We start from the raw sequence: 27,048 nt of genomic DNA, 5'->3' as shown, positions 1-27,048 counted from the left end.
TTCAATTTGAGAAGTGTGTTATACAGACTTTACTGACATACATACATATAAGGATATGTGCTATATTTAGAAAGAGTTTTTTCACATTAAAATGTCTAACAATATTTAAAAACACTGGGTTGGCATTAAGTTAAAACAAAATTACTTTGGTTAATCAAAATTTAACTTTCTACAGTATCCCTTGTAAAAAAAAATATATATATGTATATATTTTAAAGTTTATAAATATATATATAAACCCCAAAAAGGATTTTTGGGGAAATATTTGATAAAATGAGACATTTTATGAGGACTCAAAAATGCTCACAGGACTGTAGGTATTTGCTAATATTAGTTTGTACCTTTAAAAACAAGTATTTATTATTATTTTATAAAAACTCTAGTACAAAAATGTAATTGTGAAAGACGGTAGAATAATAAATAAATGTAGAGGAATTTTTCAACACAATGTGCACTGATTTAGCATTTGTTTTGATTCAGTTTAAGGTCCTTTTTATGTTACCAATTCTAAGAAAATTCCTGCATAGGTAATCTTTCAGGTGTCTTCTTTTTTCTAAGAAAATGCAAACATAAAGGTTCTCCTGTGAGAAAACCCAATGGCTATGATTCAGAATAGCAGGTCATAAACACGATATTGCACTATATTTTCAGTTGTATTTCAGGAACACAGCACTGTAATGCAATGTCAGAGAGGCCAATTTTAAGAGTGTACAATATACACTTCAATGAAGATTTCCTTTGGATAATAACACAGTAAGGGAAATCTGAAGAAAAAAATAAGATCTAATTTCAATTTATGCAAATTAATAAACAGAGTTTAGGAAGGGTGTCTGAAGGTCACTGTTATCCACCAATGGTGCCCTGTAACAATTAAGTACTTTATTAATGGTGGAAATGTATTTATATAAATCTATAGCTCTGGTCAGTGACACTAGTATAAAAGACTGCTCTCAGTTACCACCACACTTTTGGAAAACTCCAAGTAGAACTTTTAGTGCAACTGAGTAATTTCAGTCAGCAACCCTGATTACTGATCAACATAAAAAAGAAAAACCAATCCAAACCAAACTGAAAACCCAGGCTATCACTCTTACTGAAAATACATAAAACATGAAAAGTGGAAATATAACCTATTACCACAAAATGCCTTTGATCTCTTGTCATTTAGCATTATATAAAATGGTAAAGTCACAGCTTTCAGATACTGAGAAAGACGTCAATTCCAGAACAAGGGCTAAAGGTTCTCAGCAGTGGCATTTTGGAATGAAGTGTCAAGGTTCTATAATCTAGTTACTTAAAAATACAAAGATTTCATTTTCTTTTGAAAAGTAAAGCTGTTTAACTTTAAATATTTAATACTTTGTTTCTTTATCGACAGAAAACTTAGTTCAGAAAGGAGAGTCACCTCACCCTCCTACCAAGTGTTTCAAGGCCCATCCACGATGCCGATCCCAAGATAACTAAAGCAAATCAGAGGTCTGTAAAGTCAGAGAGTTTGAGGTGCTTCCCCCCCCCGCCACTAGGTGCTTTTTCGTATTTTAATCAAAATACATTCATTTTTCATGTTAGTTAATTTTCTTCTTCTGGATGAATTTTCAAGTATTGTAACAGGTCATAGGCCACAGTAATTTGAAGGTGTTGAAGTGAAGAAGCTGATGTTGCAAAACACACAGCTAAGAACATTTAGACCATGAAATACAAAAAAACTGGATAGGAATGTATAAGATGACTTCTTTTGCAGATCTGCAGATTACCAAGGTCCTAAATTAAAGCCAGCCAGCTCCATGGCACATATTTTGAGTTAGGGAAAAGAATGAGGTAAGACGATGCATATGATGGTGTAAGAATGGTAAGAATACAGGGAGAAGATATTCCCAAGTATGTCAAGAAGTGGCTATCTTTAGGTCTTACTATACCACAGTATAGAAACTAGATTTAAATAACTCCCATACAAATATTATCAATTCCTAAAACAGTGGGGTGGGGTAGGGTGGGATGGGGGCTGCCCCTAAAAGGAAAAAAGACTTTTTAAAAACTTTCCCCTAGAAATCAGTTCTAAGGCTTTTAGAGTTAATCGAAATTAATGGCAATCTAGTAAAAATTTTGCAAACGTACTGCAGACCTCCAAGTACATATCAATCAAATACTCTGCACAAAAACTTCAGGAAAATGGCACACTTAATATTCAACAGCAAAATGTTCAGCAAAGCCATGCTAAGAATACTGCCGCATCTTAAAAAGCATGGATGAATTGCATTTTTCCAAATAGACAGAAACAAAAAATGAATAAGAAAACACTAATGTTATGAGTAACTCTGAGGATAAACCAAAACTGTCACTGAGGGATTTTGCAGATGATAAAGCAGTATCATTCACTGTCCAAGACCTTACTTGCTGGTACAGTTGGGGTCTTAGCGCCGAGTTCTCAATCATTGTGTGAACCATGGTGATAATAGGTTCATTTTCTTTCATCTATTTCAAATCAGGAGGAGCATACAGCAAACATCAGTTTACAGCATAGCTAGATTTGAAAGACGACACTGTAAATATAGCCTCTACTTTAATATCTTCCTAATAGTGCAGTTGTTTACATTTTACTCCAACGTACAGATTTTAACTTATATAAACCATTTCAAGCAAGTATTAAATGCTGTAAAATACTTCCCAGGTTAGAGAAAAGCTTACTAATTGTAATACTGCTGCAACTAAGTTTTACTTTATAAACATAACCAACAGTCAAAGAACATTCCTACCTATACTAGAATAGATGATAAAGCATCATGACTTATTCAAAGAATAAACTACAGGGTGAAAACCTACTGAAAAGGAGAAAATGGTATCATTTAATTGGTTACTTATTCAGTAAAAAATCTTAAAACAATATTCAGTTCTTTGTATACTGATCAGAAAATTATTTCTTTTGTAATATTAAAATTTTATAATATAATAATCAATATATCTTGTCATTTAGATAATCACATATTTCATTAAGGTTAGTTTTGACAGACATCTGTATACACTCTGTTTTGGATCTTCTCACAGTATAACACAACATGTAGAATTATTTCAAGGACATTTCAGACTAAAATTTATTTAGCAAAGACGCGATGTATCTCCCTAGCTCCTACAAAAGCTGAAACCATGTTTCACATTTCCAGCTAATGTTGTACTTAATTACTGCCTCTAGAAAAATATTTGTTTTAGGAGGTTCTGGACTCAAGAGCTAAAGCATTCAAAAGAGAATCATCATAATATATAGAGTAAAAGGCCAATGATGTACCATTTGTAAGCAGACAAGTCTGTTTATAATTGCAATTTGTAACATACACTTTACATAATTTTCATCCTGCATATTATAGAAAATAAGCATTTTTATTATGGTTGACAAATGCTACTTTACTGACTCTGTTAAATCTACAAGTTTACTTATCTTGAGACTAATAAATGCATAATGTAAATAAAAGATACATCCTGAAAAGTGTACATCTAGACAATTTTATTTTCAGCCTAGTTTGAGGTCAATAAAACGTTCTGATTATCAAATTAGAAACCAGTGACTGGTTAAATTTTTTTAAAAGTTTTATTCAAACTAAATATTTTATTTTTTAAGAAATAATTTATTTTAAAATCCCAACAACTGCATATGAGTTGAACTCAAACTTCTTTTTCTCCCTGCAATGCTATCCAGTAAGGGACTAAGACATTTATAGGTGACATTTCATGTACACAGGAAACAGATGTGTTGATATGCAGTTCAGGGCAATTTTTTTACAGTGTTGGAAAGTAACTTATAAATAGACAACTACAGATGTAACTTTTATTATGGAAATTTTAGGTCTCTTTATGTTTCAAGGGAACGTTAGTTATCTTACTCAAATGTAGATCTTGGAATAAAGTGTAACTGCTTTTTGCTTTGGTTTACTCATTTGACTGTACTGATATACACTTCATATAACACAAGTAAGCTTAAGTCTTTATCCACTTTATTTCTTTATTTATTTATCTATTTTTAAAGATTTTATTTATTTATTTGACAGAGAGAGAGAGACAGCCAGCGAGAGAGGGAACACAAGCAGGGAGAGTGGGAGAGGAAGAAGCAGGTTCCCAGCAGAGGAGCCTGATGTGGGGCTCGATCCCAGAACGGCGGGATCACGCCCTGAGCCGAAGGAGACGCTTAACGACTGTGCCACTCAGGCGCCCCGTCTTTATCCACTTTAAATTTTAATTTTCAAAGCAATCTCATCATTACTATTTTTCAACACCATACCATGGAAATTAGTCAGAAGAATACTGGACTCAAATTTTTTTGTGGGTGGAGGTCAGGAGCATGAGTGTTTTAAGAAATAACGGAGATCAGAGAGTATCTAAATATAACGATACTCAAGGTCGAACTGAAATTGCCCACCCAGTCTTGGAAACCTGGCACTACAAATCGGCCTGTGTCAAATGGCTGGGTCAATGGCTCACCCCTCTAAGTGGAGCTTCAATATAGTATTATATATATATATATATAATATAATATAATATATATATAATATTATATTAATATTATTATATTAATATTATATTATATATTATAATATATATATATTATATTCAATATAATATTATATATATAATATATATTAAGGACAATGTTCATACTCTAAGCCTGGCAAATTTACTTGAAGGGACAATAGGGTGTCTATAGAAGGGTATTCAAGCCTGACTTATTTAGTGGACTACTTTGAGAGGGTAAATATGCATGTGTATCAAGGGGTGCCATATTTGTGATTTAAAAATGTCTCTGTTTAACTTACATGTCAAAGCTTATTAAATACTGAGTCACTGAGAAGGGTTTTTTGTAAGAAGAAACTAACTTAGGAACAGAAAAACTAAAAGCAAAAACAGTATTTAAATTATACTAACTGCAGAGTGTTTCAGAGATCATTTCTGAAATTGACTATTTTTCATTATGAAAAACTTCGTACATATCATACATATCAAATCCTAGAGTATTAAAATTAGAAGTCATCTCTAGAAACTGACAATTTATTACAACAAAGGAATAAATAAAAATGTTAGCAGCAATTATTTTGAATTGTGGGACTGTGGATTATTATTTTTCCCTTTCTCTATACTTTTCTGCATTTCCCAAGTTTTCCCCAGAGTAGATACTGCCTGTCTAATTAAAAAAAAAGTTATTAAAGAGTCAAGGATAAAAATATGTAATAATGAAATAAACAAATTAATGGAACAATCATATCCTCCAGCAAATACTCTTTGGTGATGCATAAAAGCCAAGAAAAATCTTGTGTTCATATCATGTTCAAGGCTGGGAATTAAAGTGGAAGAAACCTACTGGAGTTGTCTAGTGTAGTATGGTCCTGATCTAGAAAACTGTTCTTACAAACCTTTATTCTGTCTTAGGAATCTGTAGCCACATCAGAAATTTATTATAAAAAATGTTAACTAATTAAAAAAAAGTAAGCTACCCAACACATTTGTAAATACATGTAACTATCCTGTAATGCCTTTCCCTCCCTTTTTATTACTACTTCAGAAATCAAAATCAAGTTTAGACTAAGGGTTCTTAACCCACATCCACGCCACTTGAGAAACTTGAGAAGAATACAGACACCCTGATTCCCAGATAATTCTAATGAGCAACCTGAGAATCTCTGATGTTGTTAAAACACTGAGGTGACGGCAGAACTNGAAGAAGCAGGTTCCCAGCAGAGGAGCCTGATGTGGGGCTCGATCCCAGAACGGCGGGATCACGCCCTGAGCCGAAGGAGACGCTTAACGACTGTGCCACTCAGGCGCCCCGTCTTTATCCACTTTAAATTTTAATTTTCAAAGCAATCTCATCATTACTATTTTTCAACACCATACCATGGAAATTAGTCAGAAGAATACTGGACTCAAATTTTTTTGTGGGTGGAGGTCAGGAGCATGAGTGTTTTAAGAAATAACGGAGATCAGAGAGTATCTAAATATAACGATACTCAAGGTCGAACTGAAATTGCCCACCCAGTCTTGGAAACCTGGCACTACAAATCGGCCTGTGTCAAATGGCTGGGTCAACATGGCTCACCCCTCTAAGTGGAGCTTCAATATAGTATTATATATATATATATATAATATAATATAATATTAATATTATTATNTATTAATATTATATTCAATATAATATTATATATATAATATATATTAAGGACAATGTTCATACTCTAAGCCTGGCAAATTTACTTGAAGGGACAATAGGGTGTCTATAGAAGGGTATTCAAGCCTGACTTATTTAGTGGACTACTTTGAGAGGGTAAATATGCATGTGTATCAAGGGGTGCCATATTTGTGATTTAAAAATGTCTCTGTTTAACTTACATGTCAAAGCTTATTAAATATTGAGTCACTGAGAAGGGTTTTTTGTAAGAAGAAACTAACTTAGGAACAGAAAAACTAAAAGCAAAAACAGTATTTAAATTATACTAACTGCAGAGTGTTTCAGAGATCATTTCTGAAATTGACTATTTTTCATTATGAAAAACTTCGTACATATCATACATATCAAATCCTAGAGTATTAAAATTAGAAGTCATCTCTAGAAACTGACAATTTATTACAACAAAGGAATAAATAAAAATGTTAGCAGCAATTATTTTGAATTGTGGGACTGTGGATTATTATTTTTCCCTTTCTCTATACTTTTCTGCATTTCCCAAGTTTTCCCCAGAGTAGATACTGCCTGTCTAATTAAAAAAAAAGTTATTAAAGAGTCAAGGATAAAAATATGTAATAATGAAATAAACAAATTAATGGAACAATCATATCCTCCAGCAAATACTCTTTGGTGATGCATAAAAGCCAAGAAAAATCTTGTGTTCATATCATGTTCAAGGCTGGGAATTAAAGTGGAAGAAACCTACTGGAGTTGTCTAGTGTAGTATGGTCCTGATCTAGAAAACTGTTCTTACAAACCTTTATTCTGTCTTAGGAATCTGTAGCCACATCAGAAATTTATTATAAAAAATGTTAACTAATTAAAAAAAAGTAAGCTACCCAACACATTTGTAAATACATGTAACTATCCTGTAATGCCTTTCCCTCCCTTTTTATTACTACTTCAGAAATCAAAATCAAGTTTAGACTAAGGGTTCTTAACCCACATCCACGCCACTTGAGAAACTTGAGAAGAATACAGACACCCTGATTCCCAGATAATTCTAATGAGCAACCTGAGAATCTCTGATGTTGTTAAAACACTGAGGTGACGGCAGAACTATGATGTGCCCGTGGTGTTAAAGTAAAATATAATTTGATAACAGTGCATGTTCTTCAGCTCATATACTCCTTGGGATCCCATTTTACTAAGAATAATCCCACAATTACTCAAGAGATGGGATAAGACTACCTATGGAAAGGCAGAAGCGTTAGGATCNTTGAGTCACTGAGAAGGGTTTTTTGTAAGAAGAAACTAACTTAGGAACAGAAAAACTAAAAGCAAAAACAGTATTTAAATTATACTAACTGCAGAGTGTTTCAGAGATCATTTCTGAAATTGACTATTTTTCATTATGAAAAACTTCGTACATATCATACATATCAAATCCTAGAGTATTAAAATTAGAAGTCATCTCTAGAAACTGACAATTTATTACAACAAAGGAATAAATAAAAATGTTAGCAGCAATTATTTTGAATTGTGGGACTGTGGATTATTATTTTTCCCTTTCTCTATACTTTTCTGCATTTCCCAAGTTTTCCCCAGAGTAGATACTGCCTGTCTAATTAAAAAAAAAGTTATTAAAGAGTCAAGGATAAAAATATGTAATAATGAAATAAACAAATTAATGGAACAATCATATCCTCCAGCAAATACTCTTTGGTGATGCATAAAAGCCAAGAAAAATCTTGTGTTCATATCATGTTCAAGGCTGGGAATTAAAGTGGAAGAAACCTACTGGAGTTGTCTAGTGTAGTATGGTCCTGATCTAGAAAACTGTTCTTACAAACCTTTATTCTGTCTTAGGAATCTGTAGCCACATCAGAAATTTATTATAAAAAATGTTAACTAATTAAAAAAAAGTAAGCTACCCAACACATTTGTAAATACATGTAACTATCCTGTAATGCCTTTCCCTCCCTTTTTATTACTACTTCAGAAATCAAAATCAAGTTTAGACTAAGGGTTCTTAACCCACATCCACGCCACTTGAGAAACTTGAGAAGAATACAGACACCCTGATTCCCAGATAATTCTAATGAACAACCTGAGAATCTCTGATGTTGTTAAAACACTGAGGTGACGGCAGAACTAACTATGATGTGCCCGTGGTGTTAAAGTAAAATATAATTTGATAACAGTGCATGTTCTTCAGCTCATATACTCCTTGGGATCCCATTTTACTAAGAATAATCCCACAATTACTCAAGAGATGGGATAAGACTACCTATGGAAAGGCAGAAGCGTTAGGATCATTTCAGAGTTCCCTAGGGGGCCACACTTAACCTAACCAAGAGCTGTTAGGACAACTGAGTAGTGGGCTGTTAATGATTCAAAAGTGAGTGGTCCTGTATGTGGTGGCTCTCTCTTTGCATGGTGATGTGCAACAGCTGAAAACAAACGAAATAATCAGGATCCAGTACAATACAGCTTGGTCCTTATTAAACAATTTCAATGATGTGACTGATGTGACTGAATTTTCACTCTTTTCAGATTTACTGAATTGGAAATACCAGATCTGCTTTATCTCCAAATATATTCTAGAAATAGGCTAGCAGTTTCTTTCACTAAAACACCACTCAAATATTCTATATTTTAATACTTAGAAACTTTTTTTTTTTTTAGATTTTATTTATTTGACAGAGAGAGCACAAGCAGGGGGAGAGGGAGAGGAAGAAGCAGGCTCCCCACTGAGCAGGGAGCCCAATGCAGGGCTCGATCCCAGGACCCTGGGATCATGACCTGAGCTGAAGGCAGTTGCTTAACCAACTGAGCCACCAGGCACCCTGAAACTAACCTGCTTCTGTAAATTACACTGAAACTGCATATTCTTTTTTTTTTTTTTTTTAAGATTTTATTTATTTATTTGACAGAAAGAGAGACAGCCAGCAAGAGAGGGAACACAAGCAGGGGGATTGGGAGAGGAAGAAGCAAGCTCCCAGTGGAGGAGCCTGATGCGGGGCTCGATCCCAGGACCCTGGGATCATGCCCTAAGCTGAAGGCAGACGCTTAATGACTGAGTCACCCAGGCGCCCCTGAAACAGCATATTCTTTTTTTTTTTTTTTTAAGGATTTTATTTATTTATTTGACACAGAGACAGCCAGTTAGAGAGGCAGCCAGTGAGAGAGAGACAACCGGGGGTTGGGAGAGGGAAGAAGCAGGCTCCTAGCAGAGGAGCCTGATGTGGGGCTCAATCCCAGAACGCCGGGATCACGCCCTGAGCCTAAGGCAGACGGTTAACGTCTATGCCACCCAGGCGCCCCTGAAACAGCATATTCTATCTGACTTTGGCTATGTAAACTTTATGACAGCTTTTCAGTTAGAAGTAGTAAATAATGACATAAAAATACATAATGCTCCATGAACAAGTTGGAATTTCATGCTCAAGTTCTTAAAAAGGAAAAAAAATCCAACAATTCTCTTCTGATTTGAATACAGGGATCCTAGACAGTATTATGATAGTGATGTTAACAGCCGATGTATTTTGTTTTAGGGAATCAGAGCAAGAGAAAGGTGGAAGACGCTTAATGAATCACTTGAAAATGAGTTAAACACTTCAGTTCCAAATACTTTTAATTCCTTGTTTGAAGTAAAAGGTAATATAAGTTTAGGTTTCAGCTAATGGATAAATTATAAAGCTATTATTAAGACTCACTATTTTATAATAATAAAACATAAGTGGAAATATCATGGAAATATACTTAGGTAATGTCAATGTATTTGTTTACAACAAAACCACATATTTTTACTAGAAGATTTTAAGTCCAAATGTTTAGACAAACTACCTAGAAAGTCTGGTACTTAACTCCAGCATCTTTCTCAGTTTTGAGGTATGCTGGGCTAATATGAACACAAAGTATCCTCTGATGTTACTATCAGAAATATCTTGACTTAAAAACCCATCACCAGAAAACCTTTTCAACACAATCATACGTAACTATGTCATACTTATTAGGATCTTGAGCAGAACTTCCAACTGACACCTGTGGGCTGGGAACGGATTGCAGGTGTGTAGAGATAGGGACCACCTCAGTCCTCAGTGGGCCTAACGTGCCACTGATAGCACCTCCTCCAGTTCCCGCCAAGGTGTTGTACAAATATCGTCATTTTCTATGTGTGCCATACTCAAAAAAGGTTAGAAAGCACTAAGAGAGTGTTTTTAGTTCAGAAAAACTGGACTTCTTTCTTTGGTGTTTCTTGTAATAAATATATTTATCTCAATAGTTCTCAAACCTGACTGAAAAAAAAAATCACCTATGGACATAGAAAGGGCGGGCTCTGACAATTCTGACTGGGGAGAAAGAGGGCCCTGAGTATTGTACTTTCTTTCTGTCTTTCTAAAGATCCACTGATTGTTCTGACAGGAAATCAGGCTTGATAACCATGGTCCCATCTTGGCACTAACTCAAGTAATTGAGGACTAATTCAACTGTCCCCAATAAAGACTTTTTCAAGTTCTCGATGAGTTGGTACTAAATGTTAATCAAGCTATATATCCAAATACCAAAAGATGAAAAATTCCAAATGATCTAAACACAAGTATTACATCTACATTAAAATAACTAGCTTTGTATGAGATATAGCACTAAGATACCAAACCCCCTTAAAAAAATCAACTGAATCTCATTATTAATAATATTGGTAGACTCCGCAGAATCATGAGGGATATGGGGTGTCAGGAATCCAACTTCCAGTTGTTCTATTTGTCTAGCAACTCCTAAATATCAGTTTCAAAGTCTTCAACTTAGAAATTAGACCAGCTACTAATGCAGAAGGAACAGGATATTCTAAATCATGAGATAAATGCTCCCGAATAATTCTGGGGTAAATGGCAGGAAAGAGAAAGATAAGCAGTGAGCAGAGCTAAGACAGTCATTTGTATAATTTATCCTTGGAAAAGAGTAATTATTGAATCCTCCTTTAAGTATAAAAAGTGGTTAAGTAGTGGCTTAATTGGTCTTTAAAAAGTTTATGTAATAAATCATCTAGAATTGTATTGCCCGATAGAACTTTCTGTGATGATGAAAATGTTCTATATTGGTGTAGTCCAATATTGTAGCCATGTGACCCCTCAGCCCTTTAAATGTGGCTAGTATGACTGGAGAAAAGAATTTTACTTTTATAAAAATGTAACTTATTTTAAATGTAAATTTAAATAGTCACGTATGGCTAGTGGCTATGATATTAGACAGTAGGCTTAGAAATTCTGGACAAGTAAATTTTGTATGATTTTTTCCCTGATATGGATTTTATTCCCAGAAGGGGAAAACACTTGTTCAATCTCTGTCTTAATTGAATTTGAGTCTGAATGCTGTGCTAACAGCTTCCTCCTTTTTTGGAGCAAGCAGTCTGGATGACTCCTATCTACCCGACAGAGCTTTTGTCCTGATAACCAATGAGAAGACCCATTTCTGTGCTGTCATTTTCTATTTAAATGGAAAATGGACTTTTTCTGAGTTCTTAATGACTTAGGAAAAGAATTTTTAAGTTGAGAATCTGTCTTAACAATAGCAAAAACCCCTGATGGCCTAATCACTGAAGAATTCATTTCTCAAGAATGTCCTCCTGCGTCTAGATCAATAAACTCTTAAGAAGTGTGGCAAGACTAAAACGCTAAAGAATTTGACATGCCTAGGGTGAAGCTTTGAGGAATGCAGGGGTCTTTACAAACAGGTCATTTAGATAATGACAATGTAAATGCCTTCCACTCTCACTCTAGGAACATCTGAAAGTCCAAGAACCTGAGATTGAAGGGTATGACTACCTATTGAAACTACTCATTGTTTAACAGGGAGCAGGGAAATTTGAAGTGACTTTTTAAATAGAGGAATGTAAATAAGTCTCTTTTTAACTGATGGGGGAAAGTACGGAGGTCTATTACTGTGAAAGTTTTAAAGCAATCTGAATAAACTGTCCATGCTATTTAGGTTTTCTAAAAGTAAAACTTTGGGAAGATATTACTATTGCTATGTATTCCGAAGAATCAATGGTACTTTAAAAGATGCAGCTATACAATATAATATTTTCTCTTTTTTCTCCAAGGGAGAAAGATGGATTAAAAAAAAAAAAAAGGAACAAATTGGGACACTAACATAGGAGTCAAACATACCTGACATTCCCTTAAAAGAAAAAGGAGAAGCATTTCTAAACTGGCTGATGCAGGAAGTACTGGCTTCAGGATCACCGATTATAATTAGGCCCATTTATTGAGAAACATTATAAAAATACTCTGAACCCAGCAGAAAAAAGGAGAGCAATCTCTACACTCACAACCTCATTTAAATTGCTGAATTTTTAGAGCCCCCATTTTGAGATATATATACCTCTGGTATATTTTGAAGAAAACTTTGAAGGTCTCAGGTAATGTCTTTCTAAATAATTTACATTATCTAATTTATTCACAGCAAGTTTCACCCCTTTTTACCAAGGATCTTTTTTTTTTTTTAAATTAAAATCCTTTTGGCTACAGGATAAACTTTACAGATCTGATTTTTACTTCAGTGGCTTAAACTATTTTCCTAATTAATGACTCATTCTTTTTTTATTTTTCCATATTTTATGAGCCAAGGTGACATTTTAATGCTTCTTAAAAATCAAAGTTACATATCAAATATCCACTATACTAAGAGGATTTAATAACTCATTCTTAACCACTGTTCCTTTAGCTTCAAGGAATAGATTTATCTGGTGCTACTACCATCTTTATTCCTGGCATTCATAGGCAACCAGAAATATTAAAATAACTCAAAATCCATTTTGTAAAAATGTATTCTTGTGGATATGATGTTTGGTATGGTTATATTTTTCTCTTCTTTGCATGTATTTTAATGATACCATTTAAAAAATTTTTAAAAAGATTTTATTTATTTGAGAAAGAGAGAGAGAGAGAAAGAGACACAGCAAGGGAGGGGCAGAGGAAGAAGGAGAAGCAGACTCCCCACTGAGCAGGGAGCCTGATGCAGGGCTCAATTCCAGGACTGTGAGATCATGACCTGAGCTGAAGGCAGATGCTTAACTGACTGAGCCACTCGGGTGTCCCACCATTTTAAAGGGACAAATATCCCAAGGGTGAAAATCTGATATCTCTGTTAGTAAAAAAGGTATTTGTTTTGGCTGTGGGTAAATCTGCTCGAAAATATATTTGAGTTTTAAATCAAAGTTAAAATATCTTCTAGATACAAGGACCTGGGTTTTGTTAATAGCAATTGTATTCTGAGTTACAACTGGCACTGAGTAGCAGATTTCCTATCATTAATTTAAAGATTTATCAGCTTATGTTTTAACTACATAATCACACTCTTAGGTCAATCTTAAAAATGATTTTGGCATTTATGCTCACCTTTATTTCCTTCCTGGGCTTTGAAAATAATTAAAGAATTCTACTTTGTAAGCACTAACTTCCTGCCTTATACCCTGAGCTCCATGAATCTCTGCTGAACGAACATTCTGAAAAAATTAATAAAAATGAGACAGAAACAAAAGCCACAGTCAGTGGGCTACAAAAATATTTGCTTTTGTAAATACAAAATACAACTGTATAAATATTATGCATTTAGGAGGGGTGGGGAAATTGTTTTCAGTTTCCCATCTTGTTAGATAGGAAAATATAAGAACAACTCCATTAATTTTGAAGGAAGTCAAACAGATTTAGGAAAAAAAGGAAAGAAAATTCATTAATACTATGTACTCATCCGTGATTTTAGGCAAGACATTAAATTTGACTTTGGGGACAAATGTAACTGGCCCACATGCTAGAGAGGGTATGTATAAGCAGTCATGTGGGATATTGTATGCGACAGTGCTCTGGAAACTGTAAAGTGTTACTTAAGCTGGAGGATGAACAGGTACCAGACAGGTGCACGGTATAGAGAACGGGACTGCTTTTAAAGTAGTATTGAGAAAGAGTGAGCTGCTGGCTGGAGAAAAGGGGCTCGAGGGTAGGGAGCAGTTCACAGGTTGGGGTGGTGATGGTAGAGGAGTGAGGGTGTAAATGACAAACCAAGAAGAGACCTTAGTTTGTAGTGAAAAGTTTGTGAAATTTCTGCGATTAGCTGAAAGACATAATGTGGCAGGTGCTTTTAATACTGCCAAGATTTTGTGATTAAATGCTAATGAGGAGCTTATTAGTACATATAAGGTATTATGATAGCTTCTAATATCCTGACTGAACACCATGTAGATATTATATATTCATGTTCAGACAGTTCTACAGAATCTCATGATTTTCCTGTTTTCAGTAAAACTGTTCTTAAAGCACTTCAAATTCAAGTTTCAAGGTACTTTAAACTTTAATATGTGGTGGTGTTGGGCAGATAAAATATAAGAACACTGTAACTCCAGGAAGCTGACTTAATTCTTCCATTTTTATAAATTTGTATAATTTCCACCCTTAGGGTGGCAGAACAACAGAGTTGTCATATCTTGGATCCTTCTAGGTAGGCTGTCTTTGGTTTTTCTTTTCATCCACTAGACAATCAGACCATCCAAGACTGGTGTCAGGTTCTCCTAGCCATAGCTGGAGGAGGAGACTGGGTCCCACCTTCTTCTTTTCCCTTGAGGGCTTAAACCACTTTGAGTTCTAGGTCTAACCCAATAGCTAAAGGTCCTGACCCTTTTCACAGCCCAGGGAGGTCTTCCCCTAGGATGATGAGCTCAATAAATGTTACACCAATGACGTTAACGTGAACAATATTTTGAACCATTTTTGCTTTTAGTTTTTTTGGTCAAGGAACTCAAGGATAAGATGACAATCCAAATTTTGAACACACTGGGGTTGTACTGAAGGCAGAATGTCCAAGTGCAAATTTCTATAAGCAACCAGAAACACATAACTGGAAAGGCAGAGTGAGGTGTTTTAGATACCTTTTGCACCCTTCTCCACATCCTATTAGCCCATCTTTTATTTCCGCTCTTGCTGAGCCAACAACCACTTTGTGCATGGGAACCCACTGGGTGCTCATGTATGCATGACCTCAATATGCTGGAAAGTTAGTCTCGAGAGGCATCCCTTGGCCAGAGGATGGGAGCCAGTACAAATGCTCCTTCTGTTGTTGAGTTGGGCAATTCTGCAGTGTTTCTTTTGTCAACAAGCAACTGTCAGGTGAGGCCCAAGTTGCCTTTGGCAGTTGATAATCTAGTCCCACCTTCCCTGCTCACTCTCTTTACTCTTGTACCTTGGTATCACTTCCCAAAGTAAACTTCCTGAGAACAAGCTCACAACAAAGATGCCCACCTCACAGACTCTGTTTCCTAGGAGAAATCCAGGGGCTAGAGACAAAGAATAACTAAGAGACAACTAGTAAAATGATGTGTAGATTAATGCTGAGATGAGAGAACACTAAAAACCAGAGAACTTCTGGATTGCCTGGGTGGCTCAGTTGGTTAAGCGTCTGACTCTTAATCTCAGTTCAGGTCTCGATCTCAGGGTTGTGAGTTCAAGCCCTGTGCTGGGTGTGGAGCCTGCTTAGAAACCAAAACCAAAACCAAAACCAGAGAACTTCCCCAGTTAAGGTTGAGATGATTGAAAACAGTTAGCAAAAGGCATAGATTAATTACCAGTAAGAAACAGGAAAACCGTGATAATAATGTTAGGCAGTGGATAGGCCAAGAGATAAGAGTTAACACACACAGTATTTTCAATTCTCATCTACCCACTGTCTATTTACTTAGTCTTGAGTTCTGCCATTATGATGTCATATACTGCTTAAGAATTTTCTGGGTATTATCCCCCCTCCCCACTTCTGTGATCAAATATGCAGAGGAAGGGAGAGACAGAAAAAGAAGAAAGAAGAAGGAGGTGTAAGGGAGAGAGAGAAAGATGGCTCTTAAGAGCAAGGCATAAGAAAATACAGATACTCTGTACGATGCAACAAGCAGGGTTAATAAATGTTAACATACTTTCATTTTTCCAGTTTCCTTAGTTTGCTTTTGCCAAATGCCTATTCGATATCCCCTATTAAAGTTATCTCTCAATCATCCCTAAAAACAGAAGCTCCAAGACCCCTTGAAATATTAGAGAAAATGGGATCTTGCTTAATAGCTCCACAGAATGAAGTTGCTGAATTGACAGGAACAATGAAAGCCATCAAGAATCTTTTCAATCATCTTGTTAGCATTTCCTCCCTTAGAGGGAAGCTGTCTTTCACCAACACAAAGAGCAAAATGCAAAAAAGTATTCTTGGACTTTTACCTTGAATGGTTTCAGTACCAATTACATACATTCCATTAATTGTTCCTTTTTACATTTCTCTTGGGATAAGTATGTTTCAAAGTGGTCAGATTGTGTCTACATAGTTTTCTTTCATTATAGTTTCTTGAAAGGATATCTCAATGCTACCACAAAACTTCTGCAAATTAGAAAGTTTAGCTTACTTTTCTAGATGTTTTAAAAGTCAGTATTAAACCAATATGAGTTTCTTATCTTCCCCACAAGCATTTGAGGATACTTAAAAAAATGTACTGATATATAAGACAGAAAGATTTAGCTATTGATTCTTGCAAATCTTAAACATTTTTATACAACAAAGAACACCAGAGGTATGCGTGGGCTGTATTTTTCTTTTATTGTACTATGGCAAACTGGTTTGTCTGGAGAAATTTCCAGTTTTTCTATGAGAATTTGAGGATAATGAGATGTTTTAGCCATCTGATGTTAAAGAATATGTGCTTTGATGCTATATTCAGAAACGACTTAACCACGTTCTAGCAGCAGAGACAGCTCCAGCCGGGTAGAGGTAAATCAATTTCATTAATTATTGGAACAGAGGCATATTCTTTTCATAAAGAACTTTTGAGTACATGGGGAAGAGGCAATCCCCAACACAAATGTGGCTGACTGAGGTACATCTCTTTCCTTCTTGTTCTCAAGCAAATGTTTCTGGTACAATTAACTATGATGATTCTTGAAGGGAGAGGGGTAAAGGCAGAATGCCATAATTTTAAGGGCAATTTGTAAAAGCACATTCAATTTGTAAAAGCACAATTCACATACAGTCTTATATTTGAAAGATGAAAAAAACACTTGCTGCAGTACCAGTGCAAGTAAAGTTCAGCTCTGTAGAAGTCAAACTCCACTTATTGTAGCAAGTATTCTTAAAGGAGGAGCTTGGCCACTGGAGTGCTATAATAAAGTCAGAGCGCGGTGAGGGTCGGTGCTGGTGGACAGGGTTGGTTACACGTTTAGTTTACCCACAAGGAGGCAGCATACTGACAAAAGGCTTGTGAAGCACAGCTCCAAGTTCTTTGATCCTTCTGTCCACTCCTACCTACCTCCTCATTTCCTAGCATCTCATTTTGTTATCACTGCCTACATGGAAAGCTGGCAGGAAGGTTTCAGGAGGAAGAGAAAGAGAACATCATCTAAATATTCTCACAGCTCCTTTTTATTCACATGATAGGGAGAGTTAGAAAAAGCATGTGAGGAAGAAAGAAACAAACGGAGGGAGGAGCTAAAGTGGGGGGAGGAGGAAAATGGATAAAGGGCTGGAAATGTTTTTTTTTTTTTTTTAAAGATTTTTTATTTATTTATTCGACAGAGATAGAGACAGCCATCGAGAGAGGGAACACAAGCAGGGGGAGCAGGAGAGGAAGAAGCAGGCACAGCAGAAGAGCCTGATGTGGGGCTCGATCCCATAACGCTGGGATCACGCCCTGAGCCAAAGGCAGACGCCCAACCGCTGTGCCACCCAGGCACCCCAGGGCTGGAAATGTTCTTATTTCCCCATTCCTATTAATCTTCCCTTCATGACTGACCAAAAAAGTTATGTACTTACTCATTTGCTAAACAGAACCTGGATGAAGTACATGATGTATTTCCAGTTAGGATTATTATATGTTCATAGGCTATCTTAAAATTCACAATAATGACAAATAAACCTAGGCTGGTCTTAATCAATGTAGACTGTGAATAGTCTAGTTAAACTGGGCTGTAAGTGCATAAGCAAATGATAATAGTATACTTCAAACTGAAACAAAAAGCAGAAGAAAATTCTACCATATAATTAGTACAGCTTTTGTTACCGTTAAAAACACTTCTGTACAGGACTCATCTTCAAAATGGTGATTAATTAGAAGCCAAATTATATTGCTCAAGCTATAGGGACCAGAAGTCAAGATTTCTGGATTGACTATGTAACATGTAGATCTTCAGAATTTCAGGTAGGGCATTTTTATTTTTTATTTGTTATAAGCATTCTGGTAATCTCAGAAATGAATTTACCTCTGAAGCAACTCAGAGACTATACTTGGTCTATTTTTCATGAACACTGATAGGAATTAAGAGAATTTCAATCAATAAAAACTTCCTTTTGACTATCTCACAAGGGGCAGGAGAAAGACTGCATTTTGTTGCTGGCCTTAGGTTATTCTAATGATTTATTTGAGCTAGGAGAGTAAGTGTTGAAAGTGAGTATTAATTAGCAGATGTTCATCTGCTATGATATGTAGTATAAAATGTGACCAGAGCCTTTTCCTCTGACTTTCAGATTTTAAAATCTACTTTCCAATTTGTAGTTATATAAAAACTGGTGAATCAGTTTATAAACCAGGTAACCAATAATGCCAATAAAAACAACAGACTTGGTACTCTAAAATAAGTTACTGGCAGTAACAAGATTAAAAGCTGGAAATGTTTTTTTTTTTTTAAAGCTGGAAATGTTTGAGCTGAATGAAAAAAACTTCATTAAAATTCAAAATTATTGAATTCTTTTTATATAACTTAATAACCTTACTACTGATATAAAATATAGAACAGTTCAAAAGTGAATATTTCATTTACATTAACTGTAATTATTTAAAACCATAAAAAAATTTTCATTTATTTAAAGAGAGATTTTCTTTAGGAAACCTTAAGGATATATATATTTAGGCATATCTAAGTTTCTGGGCAAAGCTACCACCTTGTTTCTATATATTGTCTAATTATAGTCTAAAAATGGCCCATTTTTTCCCGTCAGAAATAGTCTTATTTCGATTGTGCAAATAAGCATTCAAACAATTACTGTAATTCTTTTCATTACCACAAAATTTAAAAATTGGACTGATATTAACTTTATTTCATGATCTAATATTAAAAAAAGGCAAATTACTGGAAAATCTCTGCTTGACATGTAGAGAGAACAGAGAGGATCAATGAAAAACTGAGATTTTTGGAAGCCACCTAAAGGACCATTAGCGTGGTCCTTTCCAACAGCACAGGCTCGGCAGAGCATGCTTCAAGAGGNGCACAGGCTCGGCAGAGCATGCTTAAAGAGGACCAAGGGGAATAGAAACCGCAGTTGAATCTGGGTCACTTGGGCAAAGGGAAGAAACAGAGCTCAACCTGGAAAAGGGAGCTGAGGAGAAGCATCTTAGCAAATGGTGGTATTTTCAATATATTTACGTGAACTCAGGATTTTTTTTTTAAAGTTTATTTATTTATTCAAGTGATCGCTATGCCCAACTTGGGGTCTGAACTCACAACTGGGAGATCAAGAGTCGCATGTACTGACTGAGCCAGCCAGGAGCCCCCTCTGCTCTTCTAAAGGTCTGTGTGTCTCTGTAATTCCAGTTTCGATTTACTGGGGTAAGTAATAAATTACAGTGAACCATGAGGTTTATTTCCAAAGATACTATGTACCTTCACATTCACATTTATATCGTTTTTTATTTTTTTATTTTTANTTCAAGTGATCGCTATGCCCAACTTGGGGTCTGAACTCACAACTGGGAGATCAAGAGTCGCATGTACTGACTGAGCCAGCCAGGAGCCCCCTCTGCTCTTCTAAAGGTCTGTGTGTCTCTGTAATTCCAGTTTCGATTTACTGGGGTAAGTAATAAATTACAGTGAACCATGAGGTTTATTTCCAAAGATACTATGTACCTTCACATTCACATTTATATCGTTTTTTAAACCTATTTTTATAGTACNTATGTACCTTCACATTCACATTTATATCGTTTTTTATTTTTTTATTTTTATTTTTTTTAGATTATTTATTTATTTATTTATTTGACAGAGATAGAGACAGCCAGCGAGAGAGGGAACACAAGCAGGGGGAGTGGGAGAGGAAGAAGCAGGCTCACAGCGGAGGAGCCTGACGTGGGGCTCGATCCCATAACGCCGGGATCACGCCCTGAGCCGAAGGCAGACGCTTAAGCGCTGTGCCACCCAGGCGCCCCCACATTTATATCGTTTTTTAAACCTATTTTTATAGTACCCCATTATTTTTCAGTATTATCTCTAGCTTTATAGGCAAAGGAGCTTTTATGGAAGTTATCTACCTTGTATCTTAGAGGGTTTCTGGCAATGTTACATTTTGAGGGAAGACTTATTTTTACCATTTCGTTGGCTAACATGTCTTTATTAGATTGCTTTCTAAGTGTACAATGTAACATGGTGGTTAAACTTCAACAGTACCAGTCTCTGCAGTGGAGACTGGAATTTGGAGTCATGAAATGCTGATTTCTAAAGCATTCCCATTGGCAAAATCATGATGAAAACATATTGTGGGAAAATACATAAACTACATATTAAGAAAAGTATATTTCTTTTAAAAATTAAAAAAATGAACATATTTAAAGGGTTATCCTAATGCAAAATCCCTCTTTAAATATAACTAAATTAAAGCAGTACATTATTATTTTAAGCAGGCAACTACAAATATATTAACATCTGTCTTACAACATTTTCCACAGTAACTTCTTTCATTTGGCAAAATGTCCAAGTTTGAACATTTTGAAACAAACTAAAACAAGTTACAGCTTAATTTATATAGATAAAAAAATGCATTCACTGGAAGAAATTCTATGTGTAAGAACATATAAAAAATTCTCATCAAATTAAAATTAAATATTAAGAGAGAGTTTCATAAAAACTAAAATATGCAAGTGTCAGTCCCTATCCATGAACTGCTATTCACCCTAACCACCCACACCCATTGCTACCACTGAGGTAATGTGAGCAACTGTGGGCCACTGTGAAACGGACTCTACATAGCTTAGCAAAGACCAAACATAGGAGGAGACGGCAAACAAGGACCAAAGTCACACAATTAAAAACGACCATCGCACTTTTCACCCGTAGTTAAACTTCCCTTTGGGAATACAGAGCACTCAACACCCATCCCCCTCTTGGTCTTCCAACAAGGCATTCATGGCTTGGTATCTATTTCTTTAATTAGGTCAGCTCCAAGCAGAGATAAGCCTTAACGAAATTGAGTGTTCTTGGGGTAAGAAAAGGGAAGCCTAGAGAATTCAGGCTCTCAATTTTCCGGTGACCCAGCATCTGTATTGCCCCTAACACTCACAAGGGTCCTTTCCATTTGGTTTTTATTTTTAAATTTTATTTATTTATTTGGGTATTTCTGAATTGCCCCTGTTAAGAATCTTATTCTGTCACTTGTAAAAGTCATGCTATTAGCTCTAAATGACTGAAATATCGGAATAGCCTGGAAAACTGTACTACAATTTCAAAGGTTCTATTAGGTATAAGCGAAAAAATTCTACAAATCCCACCTGATGATCCAAATATATGGTGTTCCTTTGAAGATGATGTGAAAGAATTTCATTCTAGTAGGCATCGATCAAGAAACAGAGGGATAGAGAAAGAGGGTGCAGAATTCATGAAAAGGTCAATTTTGTAATCAGAAAAACAGGTAGTTTACCCCAACCTCCTATGTCACAGTACACAACTTTCACAGACATGCTCCCCTGTAAACTGTACAGATGACATATTAAATTATAAAATTACACTTAGTTTTGTAAGAAACTAAGTAGACATGCACAGAAGCTAAAATGTTAAGCAGAAAAATCCTTCAAACGGCTTTAGCAGACTCAATGTTAGAAGTTTTACACGTTAACACTTCTCCGCAACATAACTACTTCTTTGGATGTTTCTCATATAACCAGAGGCTATTAAACCCTTTGAGAAATGTTTACATGTGTTCATTCTTTTAATCAAGAACAAAAGAAGTATCTTAAACTTAATCTCTGATATTTAAAAGGCAGTATAATTACAAGTATAATCAATTTTCAACTTACTACTTTCCAGGAAATGATAGCATTTTTCAATATGCTTTATCAGATGTGGAAGCTTCAGTATATACGGCGAATGATAACGCTGCTTTGAAGTCTGTATACATTTCCTATCTCATGGCCAAAAGTTGGTGGGTGAGTGGGTTGGAAGGCTAAGAAGAAATTCATCCTACCCATATTTCCCTCTAATAACGTATAAATAAGTGAATTCTCAAAGGGTCAATAGGAGATCATAATGTCGCTGCAATGATCGTATGGGCTCATGCGCGACACTAATGACACTGATCAAAATGATTAATGAGTGGCTCAAAATAAGTGGTAATGGCAGATGACACAGACAAAACTCTTCATAGCTGACCTTTGGGCTGTGGGCCTCAAGTTTCAGCTGCATGAGCTGTGCTAACGTATGCTCCCGGACACTATTCAGTTCGGCCTGCTGCCGTCTCAGCTTTATTAGCAGCAGCGTAAGCTCCTCTGGCTGAAGGAGTACAATTTAAGAATCCAAACAGTGGAAAACAGATTAATTGTTGTCTTAAGTGACAGATATTAAACCAAGATTTCTTGGCAAGTTTCCTCTTACGGTTGACATCAAACATAGTGCCTAGGCACTATGATGATAGGTCCTACATAAATGCATAGATATCTAGAGAAATAGAAGGAACAGTGTTACTTAAAAGATACAGCGAAACAACAGTATATTAAGGCATTTTCTCAGAACTCAAGAGAGAATATTTAAATGTTAAGCATAAAAAAGCACAATGCCAGAAAACCATTATAAAGGTTTGCACATAAGAGCTATTAAATTATCAAAATATATTTTAAAATGACGCCTAAGACTTTTACAGCAACAGAATACCTGCATGTCCAATACTCTATTTTAGAGAACAGAAGGTAAATAAAAAGAATTAACAGTCATGTAAAACTTGGATGATATCTTCATATCATTCAACTCAGTTCCTGGGATCTATTAATTGTTTCCCAGTTATATTTTTAAATGTCACTGTTAGTGCCTTCACAGGATATTTTAAATGACTAAAAGATCAATTTTTATTTTTTAAGGAAAAAAAAAAAGACAGCATTTAATATAAACAGAAAGGTTCCACGAGTATATAAACCCTCCTCCCACACTCTGGGGAAAGCAGAGAAACCTTTGATTCCCGATTGGTTACTATGATCCCTAAGGGAGATAAATTTTCAAAGGCAGATAAAATACCTTAACAGGCCAATCTGATAAATTTTTCTTTGTTAGAAATGCAATAAAGTATGGTCGTTGGCAGTCTTACAGGTCATAAAATATTATTTGGTGTTTCTGAGAACTTTGTTATGATTAAAAACTGCAGATGGGCCAGAGGGAGACTCTTATCACCTAAGGGCTATGGTGTGCTCTTAAAACTTCCAGGCCAAAAAGCGTTCCTGAGATTGGTTTGTCTTGCTTATACCACAGTGTTAATGCTAGCTCTCTTCTGTTCTGTTTGTTTGCTGTTGCTCTTTATTTTCTGTATAACGTTTTAAGGGATAGAAATAATTTTTAACTGTTATCTGAAATTATATTAAAAATTATTGCCTTCAGGTGAGAAAAATGTCAGAAGTAAACCATAGTTACTATGGGATTCTTTAGAAGGAGCTATCTGCATGGATGAGACAGCAGTCTTTTATATTAAAGAGTCAAAGAACGTGCATGTGTGTGACCTGAAGAAGAAATTTCGTAACAGGGAAAGAACAGCTGCTTTTGCTCTGATGCCAACCACATCTGGTGACCTCATGACTAGGGGACAGTCCGTCTTACGACCACCACATCAAGCTCTTGAGGTCTTGCCAAGGAGAAGGTAGGGCAGTGTAAGGGATTTAGAATATTCTAAGACCCAAAGTGATATTTGAAAAAAACAAAACAAAACAAAACAAAAGAAGGAATCTCAAGACTCTGGTTTATTATTTGCCGAGTTTCTAAAAAGATAAAAGATAAAGAGATTTTTCAAAAGGACAAAAGGTTCCAATGAGTTTCCTACATATTTAAACTTTGAGGCAAAATAAAAACAGGTACATTTTTGACCTGGACAAAGGGAGGTGATAAGTAAATTTTATTCTAAGCATCCACTAGAGGGAGCAAGGCAGAAGATGAAAATTCATAATAGGATACTTAGCATTATCTTATGATGTATGCCTGTTTCTTTATCAGATCAACAATCTAATATAACAATATTTATAATCTTTAATAAATAAGCTGCCAGTAGTTTCAACCCAGAATATCTTCCTTATATCTAAGCATGTAAAGGATGAAAGAAGAAATAAAATGAAGTCTGCAAAACACACACAACATGAATTTGTTTTGATTCCTTCAGGAGGGGAACTTCAAATGATGAACAACTACATAGATCCTCAAATCACATCTTCACTGGAACTGAGACTACCTACTGATATTAAAGTACAGATAAAAGAATGCCATTAAAATTAAACCAAGTAATGAAAAGTCATCCCTTCTTATTAATGTGAAGAATAATAGCATCCTGGTGATAGAACTCCTTCCCAAATTGAACATAATACTGAGGATGAAATGATAACGTAAGTACTTGCTAACACCTAGTGTATTTTTATAGTCTCTGCATATGTAAATCAGTTTTTTTCCCTTCTAAAGTAGTTAATCTATATAAAAATTCATGGGAGAAACGTCTTAAGAGACCTGTAGTGTGACTACACATGGCTCTTTGCTGGATTTGTTCCACTAATCAACTACTCCAACGTCTGTTTTAAGAACAAGGGAATTAACATCCAATGGAGTAAAGAAAACCACCCAGTTTATACAATAAACTTTGGAAATATAATCTTATATTAGGCATTCAGACATTTAGGGAGACATATCCAGTCCAACACTGAAATGGTTACACGATCCCAAATTCTTCTGATAAGCATCTCTTTCACAAAACCAGCAATAGTTTTTCCTTGGGAGGAACCTCTCTGAAAATTCAAACTTATAAGCTCTGTAAGATATGTGCTATCATGTGTAGCACATATATAAAACATGATATGGTAAATAAAAATACTGAACTCACCGTTTTGCCCTGGAGGCTCTGGGGACTGATAGACTGTAAAGTCAGGCCAGCTGGCATTGACCTCCTGTCAGGCACATAGACATGCTAAGAAAATAAAGGTACAATATAAATTCTGTGGTCAACGTCAGTGATGAGAAAGTTTATACTATAAAATATCATTTAAAATTTGCTATTACTGCTTATGAAAGTAGATATTAAAAGTTAGTTGCGAAGTAGCATCTGAAACTGCATCGATGAACTTTTCATACGGTTCCATTAACACCTACTGGTTCACAGGCATACCTGGGAGATACTGTGGGTTCAGTTCCTGACTACTACAATTAAGTGAATATTGCAATAAATCAAGCCAAATGAAAATTTTGGTTTCCCCGTGCATGTAGTTATGTTTAAACTATGCTGCTATTAAGTGTGCAATAGCATTATGTCTAAAAAAAAATGCATATACCTTAATTAAGATACTTTACTGTAAAATATGCTAACCATCATCTGAGCTTTCAGTGAATTGTAATCACTGATCATAGATCATCATAACAGTAATAAAATGGTTTGAAATATTGTGAGAATTACCAAAATGTGATACAGACACAAAGTGAGCAAATGCTGTGGGAAAAACGGTGTCAACAGAATTGCTTGATATAGGGATGGTGCAAACCTTCAATTTGTAAAAAAAAAAAAAAAAAAAGAAAAAGAAAAAAAAAAGGCAGTATCTGCAAAGTGCAATAGCACACGGTATGCCTGTGTTTATTCTTAAAATGAATTTTTTACCCATCTTTGATTCTGCAAAATCAAACATTGGTCATGTGGAAAATACTGGTTCAGTGAGTTATGCAGATGTTGACACATATCAGTATCCAGTATCAGTAACACACGTTTGTTAATATCACCACAGATCTTGAAGCCCTGGAGAGCTGTCAAGATCACAGTGGCAGATACAAGATCTCCAAAATTCTAATTTTTTCTTAAAAGCTCAAATTTGTCATCAGTGACAAATACTGTTAGTTGTTTTTCTGGAAGTGACAGGATAACATTTCACTTTGAGAACTGTCTGTCAAATACCAAGTCTGAACAACTATAGTTTGTCTGTCATTCGTTCTTTCAAGTAAAAATGGTGTTTCATGAAAAAAGGAGCTAGTTCAGCTTGCAACTTAATTACACAAATCTTTTTCTGTGAGTCAACCCTAATATTAGTTAGTACTTTGGTATGCAAGAGAAATGCTTTAAGCATATTTCCCATTTCAGCACACAGAATATTAATTGATATATAATGGAAGGTCAAGATTGAATAAAATTATCTTTTACTGCTTCATCAAAGGGATTTTTAAGTGAAACTGCTACTTTATTTCTACTGCAAGTATGTGGCAGTGAAGCATACAGTGACCACCACTGTAGTTTGGAGCCACTCCCTTAATTTACGCTAAGGTGCCAATACCCACCATTGCTTTTGAGCTATTAGAAAATGGTAGCACAATGAATAATGCCTTATTGCCATTATAAAAATAGTTTTGAACTTATTTATAGACTCCCTGAAAGGGTCATGGGAACCCTCAGGGATCCATGGACATACGCTGGGAACCACTGATTACATCAAGGAAGATGACAGGATAGTCTGAAATAAAATTTTGTCAATGTTAAAGAAGTTTTTGGGAAGAAGAGCAGTAGACATTAGTTGACTGAGAACTAGATAGCACACATTGATTTTATATTTGTTGTTGAAACATGATAATTTTTAGCTAATACTATGAAAAATACTAATACCAGGAGAACACTTTTTTCTTTTTTTTTTT

The 27,048-nt window shown here is 35.3% G+C and overlaps 1 protein-coding gene across 6 annotated transcripts in view; it reads right to left on the bottom strand.

Annotated features, from left to right (window-relative positions):
* PLEKHA5 (pleckstrin homology domain containing A5) overlaps positions 1-27,048 on the bottom strand; it is a 239,568-nt gene that overhangs the window by 44,482 nt on the left and 168,038 nt on the right. For 3 of the 6 annotated variants that reach the window (XM_034644712.1, XM_034644715.1, XM_034644713.1), the window contains exons 10-12: positions 25,265-25,348; positions 22,576-22,695; positions 21,699-21,752 (exon numbers count right to left, since the gene is read on the bottom strand). In XM_034644712.1, coding sequence (XP_034500603.1) covers positions 21,699-21,752; positions 22,576-22,695; positions 25,265-25,348 — 258 coding nt within the window. Of the gene's footprint in view, positions 1-2,391; positions 2,473-21,698; positions 21,753-22,575; positions 22,696-25,264; positions 25,349-27,048 lie in introns of all 6 variants that reach the window. The other 3 variants (XM_034644714.1, XM_034644716.1, XM_034644717.1) reach the window with 2 other exon arrangements.

The sequence above is a fragment of the Ailuropoda melanoleuca genome, chromosome 16 (genome assembly GCF_002007445.2).
Source record: "Ailuropoda melanoleuca isolate Jingjing chromosome 16, ASM200744v2, whole genome shotgun sequence".
NCBI classification, from domain to species: domain Eukaryota; kingdom Metazoa; phylum Chordata; class Mammalia; order Carnivora; family Ursidae; genus Ailuropoda; species Ailuropoda melanoleuca.
This window is presented reverse-complemented; position numbering and strand designations above follow the sequence as displayed.